Here is a 27,681-nt window from a genome sequence, read left to right as displayed (position 1 = left end):
GTCTTTCCGTCACAATTTGCGTTTAACTTTAGGTTTCGAAAAATAAAATGCTCATAACTTCTATGTCCCTTGAGATATAACCTTCATATTTGGTATTCATGTGTATATGGACAAGGCCTTTCCATTCGCACAATTTTTTTTACCCCTGTGACCTTGACCTTGAACTTTGATTGACATGTTTAATATATTTTCTCGATTACAAATCATTTGTTGCACACACACACACACAAAGCCAAAAACATCAAACACAGAACAACATTTCTGTTTCAAAGCATGTGAGACCTGGGTTGAGGAGTTATGGGCAGATGTCAAATTTCAATCGTTACTTTAATACTGAACACACACACTTACATATTTATATAAAAACGTTTACACATTCACTATAATTCCACATGCATTCGTTTTTCATAGTTTTTCGCTCCTCAATATCAATTCTTTTTAGTTTCATTTTAATTCCATTTCATTTCTTGATATATTTCCCATAAACCACGTTGTAAGCGGGTTTGCTAGAATAACGCTGTCTGTCAAGCCGTCGGGATTTGTGTCGTTTTTTTCTGGGGCATATCTCGAAACCCGCGACTGTCTCTGCAAGTTAGTTTACAGCGTCTGGAGACTTCGCTTCCGGTCTTGCCGTCTTCTGAGAGCATCTCGAACCTTGCCGTGTAAAACAAAAACAAACTGTGACTACATCATAACCTATTTTGGGTCAGACCTTACCACCACGTAAAAGTTAACTTCTTAAAACCATAATGTTCATTAAGTCGCTGACATGGTTATGTGAAAATGTATATGCAATAGATTGCTTCTTTAAAAACACGAACAATTCTTCTTTTCACAAGGAACATTCCATTTCAGTATAAAATAAATTCTAATTGTTCTTAGGAGCTGAAGTTAAAAATAACATTGCGAAGTTAAAGACAAAGTAGCTTTTGAAAATTAATGTTTGTTAATTTATCGGCAAACGTTTTGGCCATTGTAATCAAAGTATTTTTCTAATACTAACTCCATAGTAGATCAGAATGATTTTCTTTTTGCTTATTTCATTTCTAATTGTTAATGGGATAGAATACACAATTTATTAAAGCTTTTTTTTACAATTTATGAATGCCTAGCCAAATGTGTGAAAGGAATGCGTATTATTGACGATTTATAGAACATGCACAAAAGTGTATGAACATGGCCTTAACTCTTCATGTGCATAAAAAGCTGCACACTCGCTCAAAGTCAAAATATTTCTGAAAGATAACTGTTTTACCTGTCTATTCAGGACACAGTAGAAGAGAAATATGAAGAAGCCCTGAAATGAAAATATCTAGAAGTAGGAAGGTAAACTCAAGTCTCCACCTAATTACATTAATACCTAACTAAAGTATTAGCTATATAGTATTTACCAAACATAATTAATTAGTTATGTATCTCATCATATATTATTTTATATTAATCGAACTTAGTTTAACATGCAAATCAATATATTCAAGCTGTTCCCATACCTGAAGACCATTCAATACAGCGAATATATACTGCATTATCAACGTGCCTTCATTGATTGCCAAAACACCAAACACCCACGTTAGGCCCATTACGGGCAACAACACGCATAAACTGTACAACCACGTCCTACAAATAAAAAGTGAACAACATATCACAATGAAACTTTCCATCGAATATTAATTGTTATGAAAAACGGCTAAGATGGCGGTAAAGGTCTCATCTGAGTGTTTTTGAAGGTTCGATATAATAACTTAGTTTTGACCCGATTTGTTTAATTGTTATTAGTTTTCAAACGACGCATTAAGAGATGTATTATGGTGTTCTCATATTTGACCAATGATCATAGTTTCTGATCCAACTTGAGGGTAACGACCAAAGCGTTGATGACGCACACCGCACGACGGGGGCGCCAGACATAACTGATCAAAATAGTTCACTTTCATCGCTTCGTCCTCAGCCGAATCAAACAATATACAGTTAACAATATAAAGTTAACAAAATAAAATGAAAAATTATAGCACGCATAAACTGGTTATATATAGTTCCATTCTGAAAGACGAAAGCGGACAACATATCGAATATTAAACACTCAACCGCGGGTAATAAAACGTGAACACAAATCATTATGATTATAACGAATGTGGGTTGGTTGATATATATATTCGTTTGAAAAATACATGAAAATAACATGGATTAAGAGAATAGTCAGGTGAAGGAAATTGCTCTTCATTGGCCAAATCGTTAATAGATTGTAAAATAATATTCAATATTGGTAAAATTTATGCCGAGAAAATATGTTTACGCTTGAAAAATAAATTTTGGCTCGATGTTTTGATAAACTATATATTGTATGTTGAAAAGCTGCCAATAATAAATTGTGATGATATTCTGGATATGCCTCTATTCTATAATCATAATTTTACAATAAACACTAGCTCTATATGAAAGAGGTATTCGGTTTGTGAGATATATCATGATAGAAAGAAACTGTTTTATTTCCAAAGAATCTTTGGATACTCAGGTTGGAACAAATGTAAATGCCCTTCTCTACCAAGGATTAATAAATATAACAAAGAAATATATTGACAAATGTGAAGACCTGCCAAATTTTAACAAAAAAACTCAAGAACCTGTATTACAAATATACATTAAAAAATAGTAACCAGCCCAAAAGAAGAAAAACATATTTATAAAATATTAATACAACACAATGAGATTCCAGCTTGTCATACACAATGGAACTCAATTTTTAAATATTGAATGGAAAAAAGTACATCCACTCGTATTCAATTTAACTAAGGAAATATATGTCAGATGGCTCCAATGCAAAATAGTCCACAGAATATTTGGAACAAAATCTCATATCTTCAAAATGAAAATTGTTGCAAATAATCTATGTACATTTTGTAACATTGAAGTTGAAAATATAACGGCACTTGTTATAATGTCCGTTTACCCAAGAAATTATTAAATGTGTTGCTGAGATTAGTCGTAAAAGTAGACCAAGCATACCTTTGCATATTACATGCCAGAATCTAGTCCTTGAAATTATTAATCCAAAAAATGAACGATTTGAACATTGTATGCCTCGAGCTATTTTCATTGTCAGAGAAAAAAATAGAATCTCTTCAAAGTTTGGACTTGTAAATAGTATGAAGCAGGCTTTTGAAATTTACAAAAATACGATTAAATCACAAGAAGAATTAAAAAATTGGTCCTTTATTAAAATATTTAATGACATCTCATATAACGACATTACTAATAGTAATAATAACTCATAATATAAAAAATGTTTATCACGTAAGTTTTGTTTCAAACTCTTCATAATCAATTTTCTTATATAATACAATTCAGCACTTACTTATTAATTTTCTAATGTGCAATACTTTTATAATAAATAATACACATACACATATTAAACATTACTTTATTTTGTATGTAACACGCATGTTTGTGTTTTGTGTATTTTTTGCTGTTGTAATCTACTTGTTGTATAATATAACCAGATTTGTATATGAATGTATGTTGAATGTACTACAATAAAATGTATGTATCCATCAAGTAGCTGTACATGAAATACTTTGCTTATGAAATTCTCAATATAATATGGTAAGCTTTGTATATATGTACTGTATTGTCTACATATGCATGTAATATTCTACGGAAAAAAATAAAATTTTGCACGGAAAAAATAAATAAATGAAAAATCGGTTTGAGACATACTGAAACGTTTTGAAACTTTGTCATAGACTGTTTTGTTATTGACAGCAAATTCAGCAGAGGCTGAAAATAATGGTCTTATTTCCTTAACCTGATCTTGACATGCGAAATATCAATTAATTTCAGCCCATTATAGACTCAAGAAATTACAGATCAAGTACCACAAAAGGCAATATGTGTGCATTTGTTATTATCATTATTATTAACTATTATCAACGACTAAGAAGGAAACACCTGGACTATCGAAACCACTTACTTGAGTTGTTCTTTCGTAGTTTTGTTTTTCATCGCAGCTAACGACGACATGCGTTTAAATACGACGATAACTACTAATATATTCACCTACAACATAGCAAGTACGTGTATACAATAAACTTAGTCATAAGAGATACCAATTAAATGCATTAATATGAAGTCGTTAACCCCACCACCACCCTGTTTGGAAAATCTTAATAACTGCGATCAGCCACCTATCAGTCTTCTGCGAGAATATATTCCAAATAAGATTGACTTTAATGTTAAACCTAAGAAAACTAAAGTGGATTAACATACAGAGGACAATCGTTTAGAACTATTGCCTTAAAACTTTGCTACAAAAAATTTAGTTTTTGGCAATGCATTTTGAAATTCCCAACCTTGGTATTCGATCTCTAACAAAATTGTCTTAATAAACCATGTATGATGTCTAAATATTATATGAACATTTATTCTTATTACCAACTGCTAGTTTTGAGATGAGAATAAATGATAAAAGACAAACGTGTAAACAATCACCAACCTCATAACATAGCAATACAAATGATAAAAGTTTAAGGTAATATAAATGCAATTAAATTACTCTAAGATTTCATATTCACGAGTATAACTATTTTTAGGAGCTATAAAATAAAAATGAAACATACAAGAATTATGCATACTCATTTTTGTTCATCAAAATTTCAGAGCCAAATATTGTATTGTACCATAACATATCTTAGAAGTCTTAATACAAGCTCTAAATTCCAGATTGAATAGCTTTGTACATATTCAAACTATTAATATTCCATATAAAATACACATGTAAAAAATACTCGCGTTTTGGTGTCTGGACATAGTTATATAATAAGAAGCAACACTTACACAAATGATGAGCAACGCTGGTCCCACAAATGACCAAATAAGTCCGGAGGAGATATCCAACCAGCAGCTGGAAAACAGAACTTGCATATTCTTATTATATAAGATAATCCATTGCTTACAGACTGACAGATGAATCAGTTGATTCGATGTTTATAAATACACATATAACGCGACATATGCTGATATACGATACTTCAAATAAGAGATTCCTACACACCAGATTAAAATGTATGCTTTTTTCCTGGATTTAATGGATATAGTGCCAGGAAACGATCTGATTAATACAATTACACATATAGGGGTACCATTGTAAGAAGCACACTGCAGAATGGAACAAAATGAAAAACAAAAGTTGGAAATTAAAATGGAAAATGTGCGTGAAACACGACATGCTGCTGTATGTTTCAACTTACTATGTACTATTTCCATACCCCCGTGTTTTTGTAATGCCAAGTGAAACGCCAACTATTATGCCTGGAACGACTGAAAATACCAAACTTTTACTATAGCAATGACACATGATTCTGCAAAAAAGACTTAACATAGTTTGTATTTATGTCTCATGCTGACCAATAAGTCCAAATAGTTCTCTTTTTTATTAATCACATTAATTACAGTTAAAAATAGGTAAGGAGTTGTCACGCGGCGAGACCATAATAATGACTCGCTGTTCACAAGGCTATGTGGTTGTTACAGTTCAATTGTATTACAAAATGCAGCCAGCCGATGAACAAGAAAAACTTTCCTTTATTATGGATAACGTGACCGAACTGCTAATACAGTGTTATTGAAAGAACGACACAATCAAAGAAAGAACACGATGAACTAAATTCTCACTCCATGCAAGCGGTAAGAGGACCTTGGCTCTGAACTTGGTCCTATACACGTGCACGACGCAAAGCAAAATCTCAAGACCAATCAGCAACATCATGAAGAACATGACCAGGAAGAAGTACTGGATGGCAGCTGCGATAGCCACGCATGCGTCCTGTTAAAGATTAGAAGACCCATTTTGTATACATGGTTCTCCGTGTTTAACAAGGGAGTTATGTTATGAACAAGAATAAATAAGAATTAAAGAATGTGATTTTATTTATCGCAAAATGTGTGTTACATTATTTTCAACGAGATATCAGATAAGGAGATCTCAATCACAGCACAAATGAACAGATGACTATTGTATCATCTTAAATCTGAGTGGCAAATTCTATTATTGAAACATTTCCAAGTTTATCGAAATGTATAGTTATGTAGTTATGATGATCTTGATCAGTTTTTAAAACAAAAAAGCAGAACAGAACGAGAGTCCAAGTATTCTCATACCTTTTGTGGTCGATTAAGCTTACAAAGGAGAATTAAGCTAAAAGAGGCCAATTAAGATCACATACATAGTTTTGCTGAATGTTTTATCGGCCAAATATGATTATTTATTTGAGATCTCAAATACCATTAGAAGCTTATTTTTTATTCAAACATTAAGGATTAATTCAACACATAAACATTAATATAGAAATATCGCAGAAAAATCTTTTTAAGTTGAATTTATAAATCCCTATATATCCTTAAGCAAATAACGGCTTTGAAATAATGATATGAGTGAACGCGAAAACAAAATTAATGACGGAATTGGTGACTGTTTACCAAAAGGGGATAAACCCGCTGCGAGGGGGATTCGTCTAAATAGAATGTAGTATAATATAAATTTTAATAGGTAGAAAATAATTGATCGTAATACATAGTAAAATAAAGAATAAATCAAGGTAAAGAACCCTTCTTTCCGTTCGGTTGACTCCTCCGAGGAAGACGATCAGGGCGCAGAGCAAGGCAACGCAGAGATGCATGACAACGATCACCCTGTCAGAGCGGACGAATCTGAAAAATAGCGTTTACTAGCTGTATACAGGATACCAAAAACTTTTGGAAAATCAAATGCAATCCTTAGGTAAGAACAGACGCTGATATATATGGAATCACAATAAATAAACATATAAATCTCCCTCCCTCATAACCTCCCTCACTCCCTCCCTCCCTCCTTCCCTCCCTCCCTCCCTCCCTCCCTCCTCCCTCCCTCCCTCCCTCCCTCCCTCCCTCCCTCCCTCTCTCCCTTCGTCTTTCCGTCCCTCCGTCCCTCCCTCCCTCCCTCCCTCCCTCTCAAGAAGAGACGGAAAGAGCTAGATGATAGATCTCTCTCGAAGAGACAGGATGGATCTCTCTCTCTCTCTCTCTCTCATCTCTCTCTCTCTCTCTATCTCTCTCTCTCTCTCTCCTCTCTCTCTCTCTCTCTCTCTCTCTCTCTCTCTCTCTCTCTCCTCCCTCTCTCTCCCTCCCTATATATTCATATATTGTAACAAGTCTTCACATTTAACAAGATAATACATCTAAAATTGAAAAGAAATATTTGCGCAAAATAAACTTATTATTTCAAAACAATTGACGTATTCCTCTCTATTAAGTTGAACATATGGGAGGTAGCAAAATCGGACATACATAATATAGTGCAAAATATAATTTATATATTATTTTAATCTATTCGGCATAAGTATTACGCATCCAGAAATAAGATTAACACACATGTCGATGTTTGTCATCTCCAATAAAGCTAAATCTTTATATATGTATTTTCGGCAGTTTTAATTATGTATTTTCGGCAGTATATAAATAAATAGTCTAGTACATATGTACTGTGTGTACATGACACAAATGTAAAAAAAAACGAGTTTACACTATTTTACATACACTATAAGCTTAATTACACCGCAGCTGCAACAACAGGAGCGAAATATCTTCTTAGAACAAAGTTATGTTATTAATGGCAAGTGAGCAATAGCCAAACGGTCTGACACAATACAAAACTGCAAGACACATCTCAAATGAAGCAGCGAAGACAAAAATAAAACTATACTAATAAAACGACAAGATTAAAGTTTTGGCAGTGTAAAACATGTTTTGGTAAGAACACTAGCATGTGGAAAGCCAAAGGATAGACGGATGTAGTTAATTAAAAAAACAAACAATCGGGCACCTGATAGCAATACTCCAGTAGCATTTTACTCCAACAAAGCGGGTGTTATATTTAGCGGAGAATGATTATGTATAATAATTTGTTGTTTCACTTAAGGATTCTGAATGTATGCAGTTTTGTGAACTGTTACATTTAAGTGTCTCAAAAGAAAAAAAACAGCAAATGTGCAGCGGAACCTTTTTCCAAAAGTTAGGACGAGAATCATCCAATAAACATATTTGTACAGTTTCATCATCATGTATCAAACACTTTTCTAATAACACCAGCAACAGCAACACAATAAAAGTGTTTAATAAACATGTTAAATTTAGCTCTGGGTGCCTTGATGTGCACGATAGCGAAATCTTGTTTAAATAAACTTTATAGAGGAACATTTTACAAACGAAGGAAAAATTTAAAAAAGCTAAACAGATAGGAAAATCACTTATAGACACTCTTGTATTTTAGTTTTGGTGACCATCTGGTGGCAAAATGTTCAGAGGACCAATCAATGAACATGTATTTGCAGTATTAACAAGATTGTAAAAAATGTAACATGGTTAAGAAACATAAATGCAATTGCAATGACCATTTTATATACTGCAGCATTATTTTGCCAAAAGTTTCCATTTAAAAATATACCATTATCGTAGTTAAATTAACATTGCATAACAATTGCACTAAGTTTATATAAAACAAAAGGTAATACCAGTATTTAAACAGTAATTCAATCACATTTGATAAATTGTGGTGTATTTATTGAATACTGCAAACTAGTGATGTCATGTGATAAGTTTGTGATGACTTTAGTAATTTGCGTGTGTATATTTCAATGAATACATAACAGATTAATAGAAGATCATGTACGCGGCAAACACAAATACATGGATTGCTCACAAATTCTTGTGGTGTATTTTTTTTAAGTATGGTTATGTATATTTATCTGTATTTAACTCTTACATGGTATTCTCTATATGTTTACGAACCTCCAGACCAAGGCATGAATGACAAGCGTGATAATCAGACAGACGATAGAGACAGCACAGCCTACGGCGGAAACGATCCCAAGCGCCTTTGCGTGCTCCGGTGACTGAACAAAATTAAGCAAAATACGAATAGAATGTCATGCTTTAGAAATTGAATGCTGTTCAAAAAGCGTACAATATTCAATTATTCTTATGCCCTAGATTGTTATTAAAAATGTAAGACATGACAAACAAATAAGAATGGAATATATTTCCTCTGAAAGAACACCAACATTCAATGCAAAGCGTTCGTGGTTTACATCGTTCTAAGAGCTCGCCTTACCTCAAACTTACCTCGGACAAATCATAGCCTAAACGCGCATCTTAAATAATTTTAATCAAACATACCTATTCTTATCCAGATTCCAATAACTTCCCGCACATTGTAACTAGATTTTTTTCACGTTTCGTTATCAGTTTACTCACAATTGTAATTGGGCTCATAAGAATTGCAAAGTTTGTCAGGTGGTTACACTGACAAGTTGCTGCGTTGTCGGTGAAGTTCGCAAGTCTGCACCCTTCGGTCGACCAGCCGCCGCGTTGACCCAATCGTCTGTAGCAAAAACAAAGACACGTGCGCACACTTTGGGATAAAATGTTCCTTAAATTTAATAAGTTAACACTTTGAAGTATCAACAACATATATGACTGTTATACATGTTGACGTATATTCTGTTCTGTTGTATAATCGCGCCCGCGGAATATGTATATCTATATGCTTTTCTATTGCTTATGTTACTGGGCCTACGAAATATTGAACGTGTATGTGCATTGACACTTTTTATTCAAAGTTCGTTAAGAACGGTATGCTCGTTTTAATCGATTACTAATTTACTTTGTAAGACAGCCCGATATACATTCTGAAAAATGTATGCGATATATTACATAGGAAAATGAGAATATGTGCTGATTGGAAATAACGTTCATGAATACATACACATACACGTATAAGGTGTATTTACCGTAACATAATATGCGACAGTTTTAAGGTTTTATACGAACAAGATAATTCAAAACAAATAACAGGAATCAAATTAGTTTAATAAGCATGTGGAATGTTAATATACATTGGACTAAATTATATCTTAATACTTTTTAACTTACGTGATATTGAAATCCCAGAAAACACATACTGGATTGATATATCCGGTCTGAAAGAAAATTAATGTGACTGCACAAATATCAAAATGTTCAACCACTGCCATCGCAAAGGACAGTAAGGAAATAATGCCGAAAATAATATTAAATTAGCCATATAGTGATCTCACACATATGTCAGTGTTTAAATATTTAGCACATGATATAAAGTGCATAGTTTATACCTTTTTCAGCGTCAATGTAATTGTAACCAGTTGGTCAATATTTCTTGGTGTGAAATTCTTGACCTGTAGACTCATAACATCTGAATTGACCACAGCTCCGTTTTGCCACGATCTATAAAAAAACACAATAGCGATGGATTCCCATTAGCAAAACTATCATGCATAAAATGTATCATTTATAATTGCGTGTGATGAGGATATTTAACAGAAAGAAACAGAACATGCTACAGCATTAAGGTACTGATTTTCTTATGCCACTGAAATGTTCATTTTATCAACATTTTATTAAAGAATCATACAACTAAATAAACAACAGCAATGCAGCCATATTAATATTCGCAGGTACTTCACGATTATGCAAATTATCCGTGCAAAAGTGTGTAAGTTCTGGAGAAAAAATCACAACAGCATAAACAGAAACTTTCCTGTGTACATTTTTGTAAAAAAGTCACTTGCCCATTCAAGACAGCTCCGATCGTAGGATATATAGCGCCAATAAAGCATGCTTCCAATAATCCTAAATGAACATAACACATCTTAATTGGACTAAATCAAGGAAAAAAGTATCAGTACCGTGTAGTTACCGATAATTTTCAAATACATTCACGAATATTGTGTTTATGATGTATTTTCATGTTTGGGAAACACACTCTATTTGTATCGGCGTGTATTTGTTCCAGTTCATGTTTTGTATTAAGACCAGGCTATTCAGAATTGTTTACATGTTCTATTCTCCTTTCCGAAACAGAACCGTTTCTTCTAATAACAATCGCAAACTGTCAAGTGCCCACTGGTGTACAATCAGTTACGATTGTAAAAGGCAACATCACCATTATCAAAGCGTTAAAGGGTCATTTCGACGGTTTTAATCCATGATTATATACAAGTATTAAAACGATTTAAAGAATCTCTTTTCAAGCAGGCATTATTTGTAGTAAAAGGTTTATACTTATGGATCGTATAGGTATACCATCTTGACCAAATAAAACTTGCTTTTAAAGATAAATTGTGATCATACTTGTGTACATTAAAGAAGAAAAACCGTCTTAAAAATACATATGATTCCAATATTTTTTCGCCTAAAGTGGGGTTCAAACGGACGCTTACAAAACAGCCTACTTCGACGAAAACTGTACTACACAAAAGTCCTTCTATAGCGATAGTTCATGTATATTTTGTTAATAACGATTTTTACTACTCCTATAGATTTTTCCGGCGCCCGCTAAAAGTGTCGCATTAGGCAGTTTGTTTTATTATATATCTATATTAAACGAGACACATACATCTTGGAACCATTTTTATACGTCGTTTAAAAAGATAACATTATATTTTAAACTATGATAACGTATTTGCGGTCGATATACCAATTTAATGGTTATGTTAAACATATATACCTGTGATTGACTGCTGGGGAATCTTTACATTGGACCCATATGACTTCTTGCTCGGAAATTGAACGCTGGCATTGCGTCGCAGACCTAGCTCAACATCTGAGAACATTTTTTTTATATTTCAATTGATATTTCAAATGTTAATGCTACGATTGAAAACAAGCTGACATTAAATCTAATTACATTTATAAACGTACACTGCAATGATAAAAATAATCAATGTCCAAGATTATAAATACAATTTATGTTTATTATGCGGATGTATCATGATTTGGGGAATGTTAAGTACTAATTATAACATGATTGTGATAGAACATTTAAATCCCACCATATGCATCATAATGTCAGATTCCGTTCATAAAAATGCATTAAAAATATTTATCTATATTTCACGAAAAGCTCATTAATGCGGAGCCTTGAAGTATAAGTTTTCATTTCATACATATGCGCATTCGATGAATCGGTTTACTGGCATGTGATATACATAAGGTACATACACATGTTTTTGTTGTCTTTCTGTTCCGTGCTGTTCATGTCGAACGCATTACATTTGGAATTTCTGAGGATTGCCAGAAATCGGTCTGCTGACGAGAGAACAGTTGCTACACCTACCGGTTCTTCGACCTGAAATATTAAGTGTTGTCTTGCGAACACTTAAATTAAAATATTCACAGATGTTCACACATGTAACATCATAAACATTGTTTTCTCATAAAGAAAGTACATTCCACCTTAAGTCAATTAGAAGCATGAAGCAATGGTTATACACGGGTTGGGTCGACTTTGGGTCGAGCTTGCGAAATTTTGTTTCGGTAAATGTGCGTCGGACATTCACAGACCATGCATATATCAACGACCGTGACGCCATCGCTTCCGACGCAACTGATATTAACGTAATCACTGAAGTTACTACGTCGCCGTGCGTCCGACGCACATTATAATGGCACCATGCGCGCATCGTGCGTCAAACATACGTCCGATGCATGCTATTTCAATTGTACTTTGCCCGCCTTGAGACGCAAAATCGAAAAAGAGATTGTGGAATACGCACGTTCACAATGCCTGGATTACGTCTTCTTTTGATGTAAATAAGTTTAAAATGAACATCAAAACGGTGATGATTTACGTTGAAAAACTACTAATCTATTCCACATTATATGCCAATGATTCCAAATGACTGCGCAAGGTAAGTTGCGTCAGACGTGCGACAACCGCAGGAATGTGTTCAAATATATACGATATACGCACGTCAAACGCATCATTGCATAATCACTTGAGAATTACCAACCGTTTGTCAGTCATGACAGTTAGTACATCTGTCTCAATGTGCCCATGTGCAATTTATAAAGAATAATTTTTTTTTCCAAAGTGTTTTGGCGACCTTAAATCCTGCATCTGGTCGGCGGTCTACGTCTGAAGCATTTGTTGGCGACAAAAGCTAGATCTGCGTGCTTTACAATGAATAACATCTCCTGTCTGTCAATCACTCTACATTTCTTGTTCGATTACACACTGCTGACACAAAGGTTTGCTTTAAAGGGGCCTTTTCACAGATTTTGGCATTTTTTTAACTTATTCATTAAATGCTTTATATTGATAAATGTAAACATTGGATCGTAAAAGCTCCAGTAAAAAATCAAGAATAAAATTAAAAAAAGGAAAAGAACATTGCCCGGAGCAGGTTTCGAACCAGTGACCCCTGGAGTCCTGCCAGCGTCCTGAAGTAAAAACGCTTTAGCCTACTGAGCTATTCCGGCCAGTACACATACTTGACGTATTTTATACCTTATATAAGCAATCTTCGTAGTTTCACAAAATTTAACGACAAAAACAGAACTCTCCAAATTATTCAATCGTTTCGCGTTGCAACGCTTTATAATTTTTAGGTTTTAAAATCGTCAAAAGATGCATATAATGGCTATATTAGACCATGGTAAATGTTCAGTATTACTGTTTCCTCACAAATATCATAACTAAAACGAAAATTTGCGAATCTGAAACAACTTTTTTCAATTTTGTCAATTTACCAAAGCGTGAAAAGATCCCTTTAATGTTAAAAGACTACTTACAGATGCTGTCTCTGTTTCTGCATTAATCTTATGCCATGCATCGTGTTTGTTTTCATCCAGGAAGTTACTGATGGTGCCAAGTATATTCTGCAAGAATACGCCACTATGTTTAAATATTCGTAGTTCAGAATTGACAGTTCCAATATAAAAAAAAACATGAAATGTTTGATTACAGTTCAGTGTTTTTGTTGTTGTGAGCAAATGTTGACGTGGTGTACAAAGAACCTTGTGATACTGATAAGAGGCTCTCTCTTGCATAAGCCATTTCAGGTTTTACATAGCTCATAATACAAGGTATATGCGATTGACGTTACATACACTTGGAATCTTTTCTATCGCAACACTTTTCAAACTTGAATATCTCAGTTATTAGTTAATATTTTGATTATTGTTTTTACATGTGATCATTTGACTACATTCTAGGCAATCTCACGATAAGATCATTCATTCTTGACGATTGGACGCTAGCACGTGGGGTATGTATTGTTTGGTCTATTTGCACGTGAAAATGGTGAAACGCAATATTATTCTAATTTGATTTCATTTTCATCATTTCATCATTAAAGGTGGGTTCTTACATCATAATAACATAAAACTAGTTGTTCAAAATGTAAGGCTCATATGAATATTTAGTAGCAAAACCGGGCATTTTAGCTAATTGCAGGTTACCTGCAAGTGTATTAGAGATATTTCTAACCCAGCACTTGTCAAACTTAAATATATCTCTTATAAATATAGATTATAATTTAAAATTGTAGATGTGATCATTTTACTACAGTCGATGCATGCTTACGATAAAACTATTCATCCTTGACGATCGGACGCTTTAGCACGTGGGGTAGGCAGAATGCAATTGCCAAAATGCGAGGTTGCTCTTCTGAAAATCCATATGAGCCTAACATTTTTTAAATAATTTTTTTGTTTTCCTGGTGTTAAAACCCGCCTTAAATTATAAAATTGAAATAAATTTAGAAATATATTGCGTTTCACCATTTCCACGTGCAAAAAGACGAAACTATACATTCCCCACGTGCTAAAGCGTTCAATCGTCACTGATGAATGATTTTATTATAAGCTTGCCCAGAATGTAGTCAAATGATCAAATTAAATTTTTTAAATCCAAATCTTAACAACTCATAACAGAGATATTCAAGTTTGAAAAGTGTTGCGTTAGAAGAGTCTCCAAGTGTATACTGGAGTTTTTATTTGCTCTAGATGTCATGTTTGCGATTAAAACTTTCGACACGCACTAAACGCAAACAATGCGCCCCAAAAGAGCCAACGAATAACAAATTAACAAGGGTGTTTTAATAATTCAATGAATGAATCACATTGTTAAAACATATTACATCTAACTTAAGAAATGTGTTATACAATTTGTTAAATTTGTTATACATTTATGATACCGTATATGTTGTTGCTGTGATTATCAGACTGTTGTCGATGATGTCTGATATAATGCTTGAATTAATAGAGTTATATCCAATAATATTGAAAATAACCATTTTTACGTCGACGATATAACCATAGCACTTGCCATTGTGGAAAACAGTGTAGTGTAGAGTGCAACAATTTTGAAAAAATGACCAGACTTATATATATGATGTCAACACATATCACGATATCCAAAATCAGACTAACAACAAATAAATAAGTGTTTTAAAACATGCTGAATGTGCATTGGAGATGGTGTCCGCCTTGAAATCACGACGTCCCGGGTTCGATACCTACTCTGGGAACGTTCTAAATATCTTACAAAAGAAACGAAGCACTTAATTTTCCGTGAAACTCATTCGAATGTCTCTGTATTAGTCAGACGCTTTTGATGCAATGGAGCCAAATTAAATAGGTTTAAATAAAATATTTATAAATTATCATGGCGACAAACGATCATTTAACAATTGCATCAAGGTCAATAAGAGAGCTCTTATAAATAAACAGACTTACATCGGTGATGGCATCAGTGATCTTGTCGCTGTTTTGTTCAATATAATCCACAAGTTTTGCCGACGCGTTTGCAATGTCTTGCAAGTAACTTACTTCTTCGGATATTTTCGAGTTATTACTTAAAGTGTTCATAGTTTTAGTTATATTCAATAAAGTATCGGATATATCTTCTTGACGTGTCGAGTTCAAGTTGGATATCTAAAAATAAAAATTATTTTATTCAGGGCATTATATATACAATACTCTATATCGCTATTACTCTCACAGATATATTTATAAAAATAATTAAACATGTATTCTCACCTTGTTTATCACGTCTACGATCACATATTGATCGATGCTACAGTTGTTGTTCACTTGATCCCATCCTGATTTAAGGCAAGTTCGATAATACGTCCCTATAACAGTAACATTACGGTAGAGGCAATAAACCAGTACACACGGATTAAAACAAACCCTTTTATGGAACTCTGTCTCGATCCATACCACTAATAAAGTATTGAAATACAAAAAAAAATCAATCAATATGCATGTTCAAGACGTTCCAATAAATCAACTAAACGGCACTTCTTGTAAAAATATATAAATCGGAAATACCTTTTTCGACCGCTGAAGTACAGGGAACTTGTGCGATAGATGCAACGATTGTCTCTGGCCACAAACCGTAGTCATCCTTTTGAGCTTCACAAATGACTGCAATGATACACGATATTATATTGCATGTAAATTAGATTTTGATTATTTTGAGAAGTGGAATTTAGTATTGAAACTTGTTCGACAACTTTAATAAAATAAATAGTAATCATAGAACACAAATAGCACAATACATAATGGATAACATAATATTTATTATCAGTATATATACTGTGTATAGTTCAGGTTTTTTATATGGCCGTTCCATGGTGGTGACCGCAGCTTTAATATTTATTTAATGCTTAATGTTGCGTTATTTACATTGTCTTGTATTATTTAGGCGATTGGTCATTTGCCTAAAAAAAGACTAGCGCGAAATAATTTATTTCCTGATAATGTTTCTGGAGTATCACTTTTCATTCATAGACCTGTTTAAGTCAATACAGTGTATTGTTATAGAGTAATAACGGACGCATTCATATAATAGTCGAATTATCGCGAATTATTGCTTTCATGCAACAGACATTTATATATTCTTTTTATCAAAGGACAAAACAAACCACACTAATGATATGTGTCATATTGATGTCTTAGACATTTATTTGGGATCTATATTTAAGAAATAATGGTATCTCAAAATCGTTAAAGTAATGATTGCTACCCTATTCTATAAGTTATATTCAGTAGAGTTTTAAACAATTATATTTGAACTTAATTTACCAGCATTGTCTGCATTATAATGTAACACACGCTAAAAACCTATTTTTAAAGATGTTCAATGTTTGGCAAAATGACTTTTGCATTATATTTATACAACCAAAACCAACTATCCTGACGTATCCTGACAAAGAGAAATGTTAATATATGTTCGTTACTTAATACGCACGAATAAGCGTATGTAATACCTTTTCATGTATAATGAAGCAAAAACGTGTATTAGCGTTTAATAGTAAATCGGCCAACTTAATACAAAATCCCGTGTGGTGTGGTAGCGCGCTAAATTTTGCTTCTAGAGAAAAGTATTTATACATTTGTTTTCTTTCTTATTATAAGTATTTGATTTAAAAGTATTCCAAATATGAGAGTTTGTAAGAAAAATCATGCAATGACTTTTTTTCAAAAATCTACTTAAATGTCTGTTCAATCGTGCAATCATATTGCACTAAGTGAGCTCACACAAATAACCTTTCATCCGCCATTGGCTATTCTATACAGTCTGTATTAATTTTCTAGAGCATTCGTGACAACCGACTCAAATATACCAAATGACCATTATTTAAGCTTTTGCATTCACGATTTTTCCGGGCTTTGTTATACATAGTTTATAGTTACTTGAAATTCTCGATGTTTGTTATTCTTAACGATTGTTTAAGGTTTTAAATCAGGCATTTTATGATGTTCTTATGATTATGTATGCATTGTAAGAGTAGGGATGACGTGTGCATCGTTTAGGATTTATGTACAAACACGATTTGATGATTTATTCATCCCTTATTAATATGCCATAGTATGCCGTTTATCGTGACAGAACGCTTTAGCACATGCTTTTTACGAAAATTGTGTCGTTTATTTAGCCATATGATTAATGCCTTTATATACGCAAATATGTTGGTTATACTGGTCGACCGACGTGAAATCATGATATTTTTATGACGTTATTTCAACAAAATAACGTCATGTATTGATTAGTCAACAAATACATTTAGCCCTCTCTTATAACGTTATTTAACGTTGTTTCATCCTTACGTTGTGTGAATAAAACTTATTTCATTAAGTTATTGTACCACGAAGCTTTTTTATTCGGTTCATGTGCTAAATTTGATTACGAAAGAGACGAGGAATTAAAGATATAATATATCTTCAAAGCTCAATGAGGATTTAGTTAGAATCTTTAGCCATAATTTTCAGGACTATGTACTTGTTAAGCGTTTAATACAACAAATTAGATATCATTGTATTGTATTTACTTTCAGTGGACCGTCGTTACCGATAAAATGTCCAACAAAGTGTTTAAATCTTCTGACAACATTTAATAAGCCAATATGAACAACAGTGGTTGCCGAGGTTAAATAGTACAACATGGTAGTGATACAGCGAGTAACGGTTTTGTCATATACTGTTTGTGGAATGTAGTTTCTGTAAAATGAAATGAATTGGGTGAGTAAAGGCCACAGGACATTATAGGATAAATATCAATAAGGCAGGAAGAGAATTGCACGCAATACAGAGGTCACCTACCAATCGGGTGCAATAATTAAATAGAGTGCATTTCCATCAAATTAACGTTCATTTGTTTGCTTATAACGTTTAAAATCATATACATTTTATGCAGCAATAGACATAAATATGCCTAAATATAGTCAAATATGTTAAGTTTCTTAATGTATATGTAGTTTATGATTATTTAAAATACTAAGTTTTGCTTCTTTTTTCGAAAAAATGATAAGCCCTTTGACCTTTGTTGAAAACCGAAGGTCTTTCAAAATTTCCACTTTGTCCTTTATTGTTATACCAAGTTAAGTAGAAAAACAATCTTCAGTACTTCCTATAATGGCGCAGATGTGGCATATGTTTGTATGTATTTAAGTTTTTACCATGACTTAGCTATTTGTTCCCACTAATAAGCAACTCGTTCGTTCCCACTAATAAGCAACTCGTTGCTATAACTTAACAATCCATGGGTCCCAAACCAAACACGTGTCAAAAACGATATCAATCAAATGTACATCTGCAGACAGAAAATAATAAGTTACGCGCGAATCAAATACCACAGAAATAATGTATGTGTCTGAGTGTCGTAAGTATTGAAAATATATTGTACAAATATGGGCCATCTAGAAAATATATTAAAGTATTAACTTCGTGATATGTCAACAGGAAACTTTCAAACGATCTAGGTGTAAGAAATATAACAAAACATGGTCCATCCTGAAAAACTACTTATTTCAGCCTCTGAAGACTGAAATATAACAACATTGAAGATATCTTTGTACGGGGATACGCAAAATCTTACTATCGTAGCATATAATATAGAAAAAAAATTCCAAAAAAACTCTTCAGTAGAGAATTTTTTTTCCTTATCCACTATTATTACAATTTAACACCAATGATAAATATTAAATTATAAAACCTGTTATCACCGCATTTTAACAGTCAATCAAAGCTTTGTTGGTTTTAATATATTCTCTTCATTATAAAGAAGTGAATATATGCAGAATTGATTCTTAAAACTTGAAAGATATTAAGTGGCAAACAGCACAATAAAGTAACTAAGTTACTTTACAGTAGTTTCCAATATTTGAATAACATCAGCTATTTTTATTTTGCATTCATGATTAAATGTTTTAATATTTAATATTAAATATAATATCATATATATTTTTTTATATAATCGGCGCTTTTTAACATATTGAGATAACTGGTTTGCTTGCATTTGTCCTTAGAGTACTATGAACCTATGTTGAGGCGTACTGTGGTTTGTTGATGCTGGCCATTAATGAGGTGAATTGTTTATGCTTTCAAATGATGAGATGTATTGTTGATTCATGTCAACGATTGAATGTATAGGTGATTGCAAAAGATGATGTTCATAATTGATGCTTCCAAATGATAATGTGTATTGTCAATAATCAAATCTCCACCGATTTCAAAAATGTTGCGTTGATTGCATGTGTATTTTAACTTAGACATCTGTTGATTTAGGAAAAAAATGTATAATTGTATAATTAGAATTGTTTACAAATTAACGTGTTCAATGTACACACTTTAGTTGTATGTGTTTGAAATTATTTTTAATGCATGTCATACAATTAAATCGTTTATATCCGAAGAAATGCCTGAGTATTACATTTTTGATGCTATAAAAAAATAATAAGTGGATTTTATTTGTAACAAGTCTTTCGTCCTCAGCTAACAAAAAACTTATGGCGCGGAGGAATAAATTAAAGCAAAATAGATCATGACGATACGTCAATGTCACGGGGTTAAACTGTCAAATAAATTGTGGAATCGAACCGTTTTAATATGCTGAAAGAAGATGTGCAAGTTTGCGAAATATTAGAAAACACATTATACACAAAATTAATAGTGTTTTATTTTGCATCACATTAAAAAATATCGACATCCTTCATTTTAAATTACACAATAGAAACGTCAAATTCACAAACAGCAGACAAAGTTTATATGAGCATGATGTGTTTGAACGCTTTCACAAGTAATATAAAGACATCGAAAGCTTCCAGTAGTTGTTTTATACTAATATGGATTTGTTTATACGTGCGTCTTCCCGGGTCATGTTATATTCAAAGCAATGTTCGCAAGTTAACAGCCGCGCATAATAACGGATCACGTTAGAATCAAAATATGCATATTGCTACCCATCAGAATGTTGAAGAATTTGTATTTTCGCAAAATCACAAGAATAAATAGAAAACTATTTTAAACATATCAATGGTTAAAAAGCCATTGGAAATAATAATTTCAACGTATCGAGTTATTATATTCGCAGGAAATAATTTTTAAACGAACATTTGTATGATGATTTGTTTCAATACCATATATATTGTTACTCTAAAACAGCTACGACAATTGGGATCGTAATCTAAATATAAGATATATGACCAAAACAATACACTCGTATGAGTATTTTGGCTTACTTGGTAAACCCAAAATGGTCACGGTAAAGGTGTCATAAAGTGTTGTGTTGTTATCTGCTACGCTGAAACAAAGTTAACACGCACTTGAAACTACAGGGGAGTTGAATACTTTTGAATACAGCAGTTTAAATTGTGTTTAACAGTAAAATTCACTGTAAGCTACTGTAAACACAGTAAAGTACCATGTATTAAATAAAGTGTTTGTGATAGAGTTGCAATGTCTAATAGTGTTTGATTAATGATAGCCTCGCACAATTCATGTCCGTAGATTAAAGTTTGGGGATTAAAAAAAAGTTATTAACTTTATAAAAGTACAATAAGAAAAATAATATGCTTATGAAATTAGAAAATGCAAGCCTTACAAATACAAAACTTTATTTGAAACTGTTAAAGAATAATACATGCAACAATAAGTTAGGTATAAAAGTAGGGAGTTTTTAAACTATTTTAAATCAATTAATGATTCTCACTCTAGATTTTATTAAGCTGATGAATATGTTTTGTTTTATGTGGATCGGCACTTAAATGGAGAATTAAATATCATGTTTATGGAGTTGAATGTAGCATTTACTGATCAAGAAATTATTAATGCTTGTAAGCAGATACATAATGGTAAATCAGGTTGCCTAGATTATCTGCTCAATGAGTTTATTTTTTAATTTGAAATTATAAGTAAAATTTTTTTTTAAAGTTTTTTGTACTTTGTTAATAAATTCTTTGGATATGGGCATTTTCATGAAAGGTGGTGGAAGTGTTTTAATGTTCCGTTACATAAAAATAGGATAAACCGGATGTGAATAATTACAGAGGGATATCATTATTAAGTACTTTTGGGAAATAATTCACTGACTTCATTCACAATAGGCTTAACATTTGGGATGAACGCTTTCATGTCTACATAGACCCACAGGTAGGATTCAGGAAAATATGGGAACTGTTGATAACATTTTTGTATAATAATGTGACAATAATTATTGATAAAGTGAACAAAACAGATTGTATGCCATATGTGTTGATTACACCAAAGCGTTCGATTATGTTGTGAGGGATATCATCTGGTATAAACTGTTGAACCTAAGCGTTAGAGGAAAAATGCTTGATATCATTAAATCTATATATACGAATGTAAAATCAATAATAATAATAGGTTACATAATAAAAAGTGAAGATTTTTTCATTTTTTTGGAGTAAGACAATGAGAAGCATTATCATATTTCCTATTTTCTATTTATTTGAATGACTTAGAAGAACATTTCATATCAAATGGTTTTAAAGGAATATATATTGGTATGCTAAAAATATTGTGTTGTTATATGCAGATGACATTGTAATTCTTGGAGAAACTGATGAAGAACTATTTAAAGGTTTGTATTTGTAAGAGGAATATTGTGATAGGTTGAAAGTATGTGTTAACAAAAATAAAACAAAGGTAATGGTTTTCAAAAAAGGGGGGAAAACTTAGAAGGAATATTACAATTTTGTACACAGACCAAGCATTAGAAATTGTTAAAACATTTTCATACAAAGGAATTGTATTTCACTTCTCTTGCAAATACTTTTGAAGCTCTCGCTGACCAAGCCTCAAAGGCTGTTACTAAGATTAACTCATATTTAGTAAATTATCCAACAATGTCGATACATACCAAATAATAGTTGTTTGTTCAGCTTGTTTTCACCAATTTTAAATTATGTGTCAGAAATCTGGGACTTAATTGTTCACTTTAATTGTTGCAAAAAACTACTAGGCGTGAAAAAACACACACAATAATTGTGTATATGGGGATCTTGGAAGAATATCCTTGATAACTAAAAGAGCCATCAATGTATTACACATAGTACGGTATCGGTTGAAAAATATTCAGTTAGAACATCATAAGTATGTAAAGTGTATTTATAGCAACATGTGTGAGAATTTAATAAATAAACCAAATACACATTCTGGGGCAAAATATGTTTGTAATCTGTTGTAGACTTTAGGCTTTAAATATGCATGGCTATACCAAGGTGTAGGTGATACATGTGTTTTAACACTAGTAAAGTCTACATTAAATGATACATGTTTCCAAAATTGGATGTTAGAACTTAATTATTCTTCAAGAGCAGTAAGTTACAGGCAGTTTTGTAAATTTGAATTGCAACCAAACTTAAAAAATGTTAGTATACAACATTAGTTTAGATCTTATCTTTGCAGATTAAGGGTTTCATCTCATAGATTCATCAGATGGCATAAACCTGAAGCTATACCTTTTCAAGATATTAAATGTCAATATTGCAATGTTCTTGAGGATAAATATCCTTTTCTATTAGAACTTTCCCTATACGATGATATTAGGAAATTGTTAAAAAATATAACTGGAAAAGAACAAACATGAAACAATAAATTGAATTTATGCAATCGGATAATAAAAATTCCAACAGAAACTTAAAAACGTATGTACATAAAGCATTGAGTCAGAAAAAACGTGTATACATATTATTATGATTAATTGTATATAATTCACTACTCAAACTTGACTTCTCGCTCTCTTGCAATTTCGTCTTTGTTGCTTTTATGTTATCGTTATAGAATTGTTAAATAGATTAAAAAGCTGTAATCCAATTGTCCTAGACGTTTTCATGTATTGATACTTTATTAAACAACTTTTGAAAATCAATACTGATCACATGTCATGCCTTTATATATGGTACTATGTTTTGATCATGTATACTCATGGCCTGTATGTCTATTGTATATATTGGATAAACCATAACTAAGGGCCACTGTTGTTGACAATGAATAATGAATAAGTATATGCTGTTTGTGGAACAATTTAATACTAACCTCACGTTCAGAGTATAACTCGAGTAGCCGTTGGATTTAAGGACAGACGCAGTACACTTTATGCTGTCTTCGTCTCTATAAAAACTGCCATTGGGATTCTGAGACAGCAAGCTGTAAACATAAGATGTGACAACTATATTCGTGAAAGATAAAACATACCAATTATAAGTTATAATGTATAGCCACCGTTCAAAATGTTTTCAAGAAATAAAATTTGAAGAAAGGATATGTCATGGAAAAGCAGTTTTCTGTAATTTCACACAATCAATAGTTTGTGATGCCACTGTTATTATTTTATACTGTAATTATAAATAATATATTTCATTCCCACCACGCGCGTTCGACCATAACATACTACGGTTTTCCGTTACTTCCACTTTTTGTTCCGCATTATCGACCTCCCGATCGAAATGGCGATGACGCGAATATACGATAGGAAGGTGCGAACTGATGATGTCAGAACACGAGATCATGAGTTGAGAACGCGAGATCGCGATAATATAATGATTCCGCACAGTAATCTATTGTCTTCGCATCGTGTCTTCACGCAATCCTTGTTTGTTAAGAGGTCGAAACAACGAAACACTATATGTTAAATCGCTATATACTACGATACAGTAATATGCTTATTTTTTATAGAACTTGTGCATCGTAATATTCCAACTTCACATCGTTATTTCGCTCCATCTGCCTTTAAATAACATGGGCGAGAACGCGATATTACGATGCGGAGTCAACATATTTCGCGACGAAATTGCAAGTCAACGATGCGAAATCACGATAATAATATCGCGATCCGGTATCGTGATTAAATGATCTCGTATCAAGTTCGGTGAAATTGTATATCGTGACCAGAAAGCGTTTACGGAACAAGAGGGGGTTTTATTATGAAAGACTATATTCGCCATAAAACTCTGAACATTTTGATGGCAAATGGCGTGATGTGTCACAGAATGTCGGGCAACTGCGTGAGACATTGATACCGGACAGCAACGCCACAGTAATGCCCGAAGACATTGAGAGGTGTATACGTTCTTGTCCAAAGGAAAAGGCCCCATGGATATGATGGTATAACATACGAGCATCTCAAGCCAGCAGCGAGTGCTATTTCGCCATTATTAGCTAATTTCTTCACTGCAATTCTTCGTAAAGTGTACATTCCTGACATTCTCAAGCGTGGTGTAATAATAACCCTACATAAAGGAGGATCGAAAACAAAGGACAATCCGGATAGCTACAGAGCTATAACCCTTACCTCAATTGTGTTAAAGCTCTTTGAATCTGTGCTGTTACAACGATGTTGTACAAATATGATGGCTGACCTTAACATTCAACAGTGTGGTTTCCAAGAGGGCTTTGGCTGTCTTATGACGTCATTCATGTTACGAGAAAGTGTTTATTTTGCACGTGAACATGGATCAAAGCTATACGTGTGCTACCTGGATGGGAGACAAGCGTTCGATAAAGTTTTGCATGACGACCTCTTTTACAAGCTCCAAACAAATATGACTACACTTCACTGCTCGCATTCATGGAATTATACGCGAACATGACTAGTTGTGTCAAAAATCGTGGCCATACATCAAAATGGTTCCATGTTCGTCAGAGGCGGGAAAAGTTCACCGAAATGTTATCTAGTATATATAAATGGGTTAATTAATGCTCTTGAACATTGTGGTCAAGGTGTTTGTATGTTAATGAATATGAACAGTCCTACAGTAGCAGACGACATTATTCTAATTGCATTTTCAAAGCAAGCACTTGATGGCATGATGAAAATATGCTATGACTATTCGTGTAAATGGCGCTTTGAATATAGTCCATCAAAATGTGCAGTTGTAGTATTCAACGAACAGCGATGCAGTCGACCTAAACGAATTTGGACACTCGGACGTGAAACTATACAGGAAGCAGAATCGTGCACACATCTTGGACTGAAATGTGACCGTTACATGTCGAGCGGTGCACTGATGTGTGAAGCTTCGTCGAACATGAGAGGCACTATAGTGAAATAGTGTGGTAATTGAATACTTTATAAGTTTACAAATATTACACCAATTTCGCTTTCGACTTTGTATGTGATATTGTAAATACATGAATAACAACAGTTGAAATGATATCATTAAGCATTATTTTTTGTTAGTGTGTATTTATTCATGATTATATATTTTGTAAATTATGCCACTCTTTCTATGATAAACATGCTTTGTGATTATTGTATAATTATGCTGTTCGAATCTTCGATATCGGAGTAAATAAAGAATATATTATATATCGCCTTCCGGTTACATATGCGAATACATGCCATACTATAGCTGTATTGACTTTCAATATAAAACCTGTATAATTTCATGACGCACTGAAAACGACTACATGTCAAACGTGTAAATAATGCATAATAATGCCAGCTTTTTGGATTCTACTATTATAAGTATTATTGATTCGTATTGGAAATGGGAACTATTATACAACGTGTAGACTAAAATCAAATTTATACATGTACGTAGCACATGACAACTGTATTATTACGGTTTGTTTTATGAAACAAAATAACTAAACGGATCCAAATTGTATCGCTTTATTGTGAGGAACATCCGTTTTTGAGTAAGCGTAAATCAAAGATGGCTTTCAAATGATTATTTTTGTTCATTGAACTACAGTCATAAAAATCAATAAAGAGAGAAATACAAAAAAATATTTATAATATTTATTGAATTGTTCAATTATTCGACACTGTTTTTATGTATTTCTTTTAAAAAAGCATCGAGAGTCATTAAAAGAGAACAGGAAAAAAAGAAAGAGCTTACATTCAACATATATCATTTGTTTTTGAACCCTACACCACCAATGTGAGTTGTATATGTTTTTGTTGTCGGTTGTGTTGATTGCTGTCCTCGTTTTTGTATGTTTTTAATAATTTGCGAAAATAAATTAAGACCGGGATAAATCTATCGAATAATACAGTTTCAAATAGTTCATGCATTATGCAGACACTTGGCCTTGAATTAAATTATAGCATAAAAAAACAGGTAAACATCGTGTGGTGAGCGTTTAACAATTGATTTTACCATTGACATATTGTATTGAGTTGGTTTACTTTTGCATGAAAGGTTAGACAAATACATTTCAAATCAATGAGTATAAGGTATGTTACAAATGTTATCAATTAATAAATGCTCTGCCGAAAAAAAATGTTGCCTACATTGGTAAATGCATACACTACACAGTATAAACGTGAGGATATTTTTTAAACGTATCAGACGAACGTATGCCTGGTATTTCTAATGAAGATTCGGATCCATCAGCGCTACACGATTTACCAAAATAAAAATGTATTGAACACATTAATATTAAGGGTAAAATATTGCTTTAATTGTTTAGTATGTCGACTAGACTAATAATAGTTTGCCCGCTGGGCACTACAACACCAATCCGCTCTACCGCCGCACTTGCTTGCCGCAATTGGACCCGGAATAGAAACATCACTGTAAATAAACACAGACAACAACATTGTGTTGTCCCACTTTTATTAATTATGTTTCCAGCCTTCATATATCAAATACTTAAATATCACACGACAGAGCTGGGTCGGACGTCTACGATCGGCCTGCTGCCGAAATAACGGCCCGACGGCCAAATGCGGCTAGGGCCGATTTTATTATTTTAAAATTTATTATAATTATTTTATAATTTTTATTGGCCCGCTAGATACGAATTACGGCCCGCTCGCGACGTCATTTTGTTACAATTTATAATAACGATATGTAATATTGAAATGCCCCAGCATTTCTGATTGGCTTTAAAGATGTTTTTTTTAACAATTCTTACCTTTTGATGTTGTTGTTTTGTCATCTTAAACAGGCACCCAACGCGAGTGGTCATGTCCAACGTTGTTTTGTATAAACTGTGCTTATCAAATTTTATTATTTTATAAGCACAATTTTACACTTAATATGTATTTTATCCTGGGCTTGATTGTGTTCCGAC

The 27,681-nt window shown here is 32.9% G+C and overlaps 1 protein-coding gene across 1 annotated transcript; it reads right to left on the bottom strand.

Moving 5' to 3' along the window:
* Positions 1–313: 313 nt before the first annotated feature.
* On the bottom strand, positions 314–10,288 carry LOC127854289 (adhesion G protein-coupled receptor B2-like). Its single transcript, XM_052389372.1, has 12 exons — positions 10,179–10,288; positions 9,961–10,007; positions 9,283–9,409; positions 8,818–8,921; positions 6,600–6,702; positions 5,668–5,818; positions 5,244–5,313; positions 4,831–4,897; positions 3,968–4,053; positions 1,491–1,617; positions 1,256–1,297; positions 314–654 (listed from the first exon to the last, which is right to left on the bottom strand). Exons 1-12 carry the CDS (start codon positions 10,251–10,253, stop codon positions 598–600), a joined length of 1,056 nt encoding a protein of 351 aa, XP_052245332.1. The 5' UTR covers positions 10,254–10,288; the 3' UTR covers positions 314–597.
* Between the last annotated feature and the right edge of the window lie 17,393 nt (positions 10,289–27,681).

This window comes from Dreissena polymorpha, chromosome 12, assembly GCF_020536995.1.
Source record: "Dreissena polymorpha isolate Duluth1 chromosome 12, UMN_Dpol_1.0, whole genome shotgun sequence".
Lineage (NCBI taxonomy): Eukaryota > Metazoa > Mollusca > Bivalvia > Myida > Dreissenidae > Dreissena > Dreissena polymorpha.
Note: the sequence above shows the minus strand (reverse complement) of the source record. Positions and strands in the feature narration are given on the sequence as shown.

Excerpts from the sequence above, each read along its gene's own strand:
- LOC127854289 (XM_052389372.1), bottom strand. The coding sequence starts at position 10,253 with ATGAGTCTACAGGTCAAGAATTTCACACCAAGAAATATTGACCAACTG. Across the intron at positions 6,703-8,817 it reads ATTCATGCCTTGGTCTGGAG|ATTCGTCCGCTCTGACAGGG; the intron begins GTTCGTAAACAT and ends GCTATTTTTCAG. Across the intron at positions 4,898-5,243 it reads GGGTATGGAAATAGTACATA|CTGCTGGTTGGATATCTCCT; the intron begins GTAAGTTGAAAC and ends TCTGTTTTCCAG.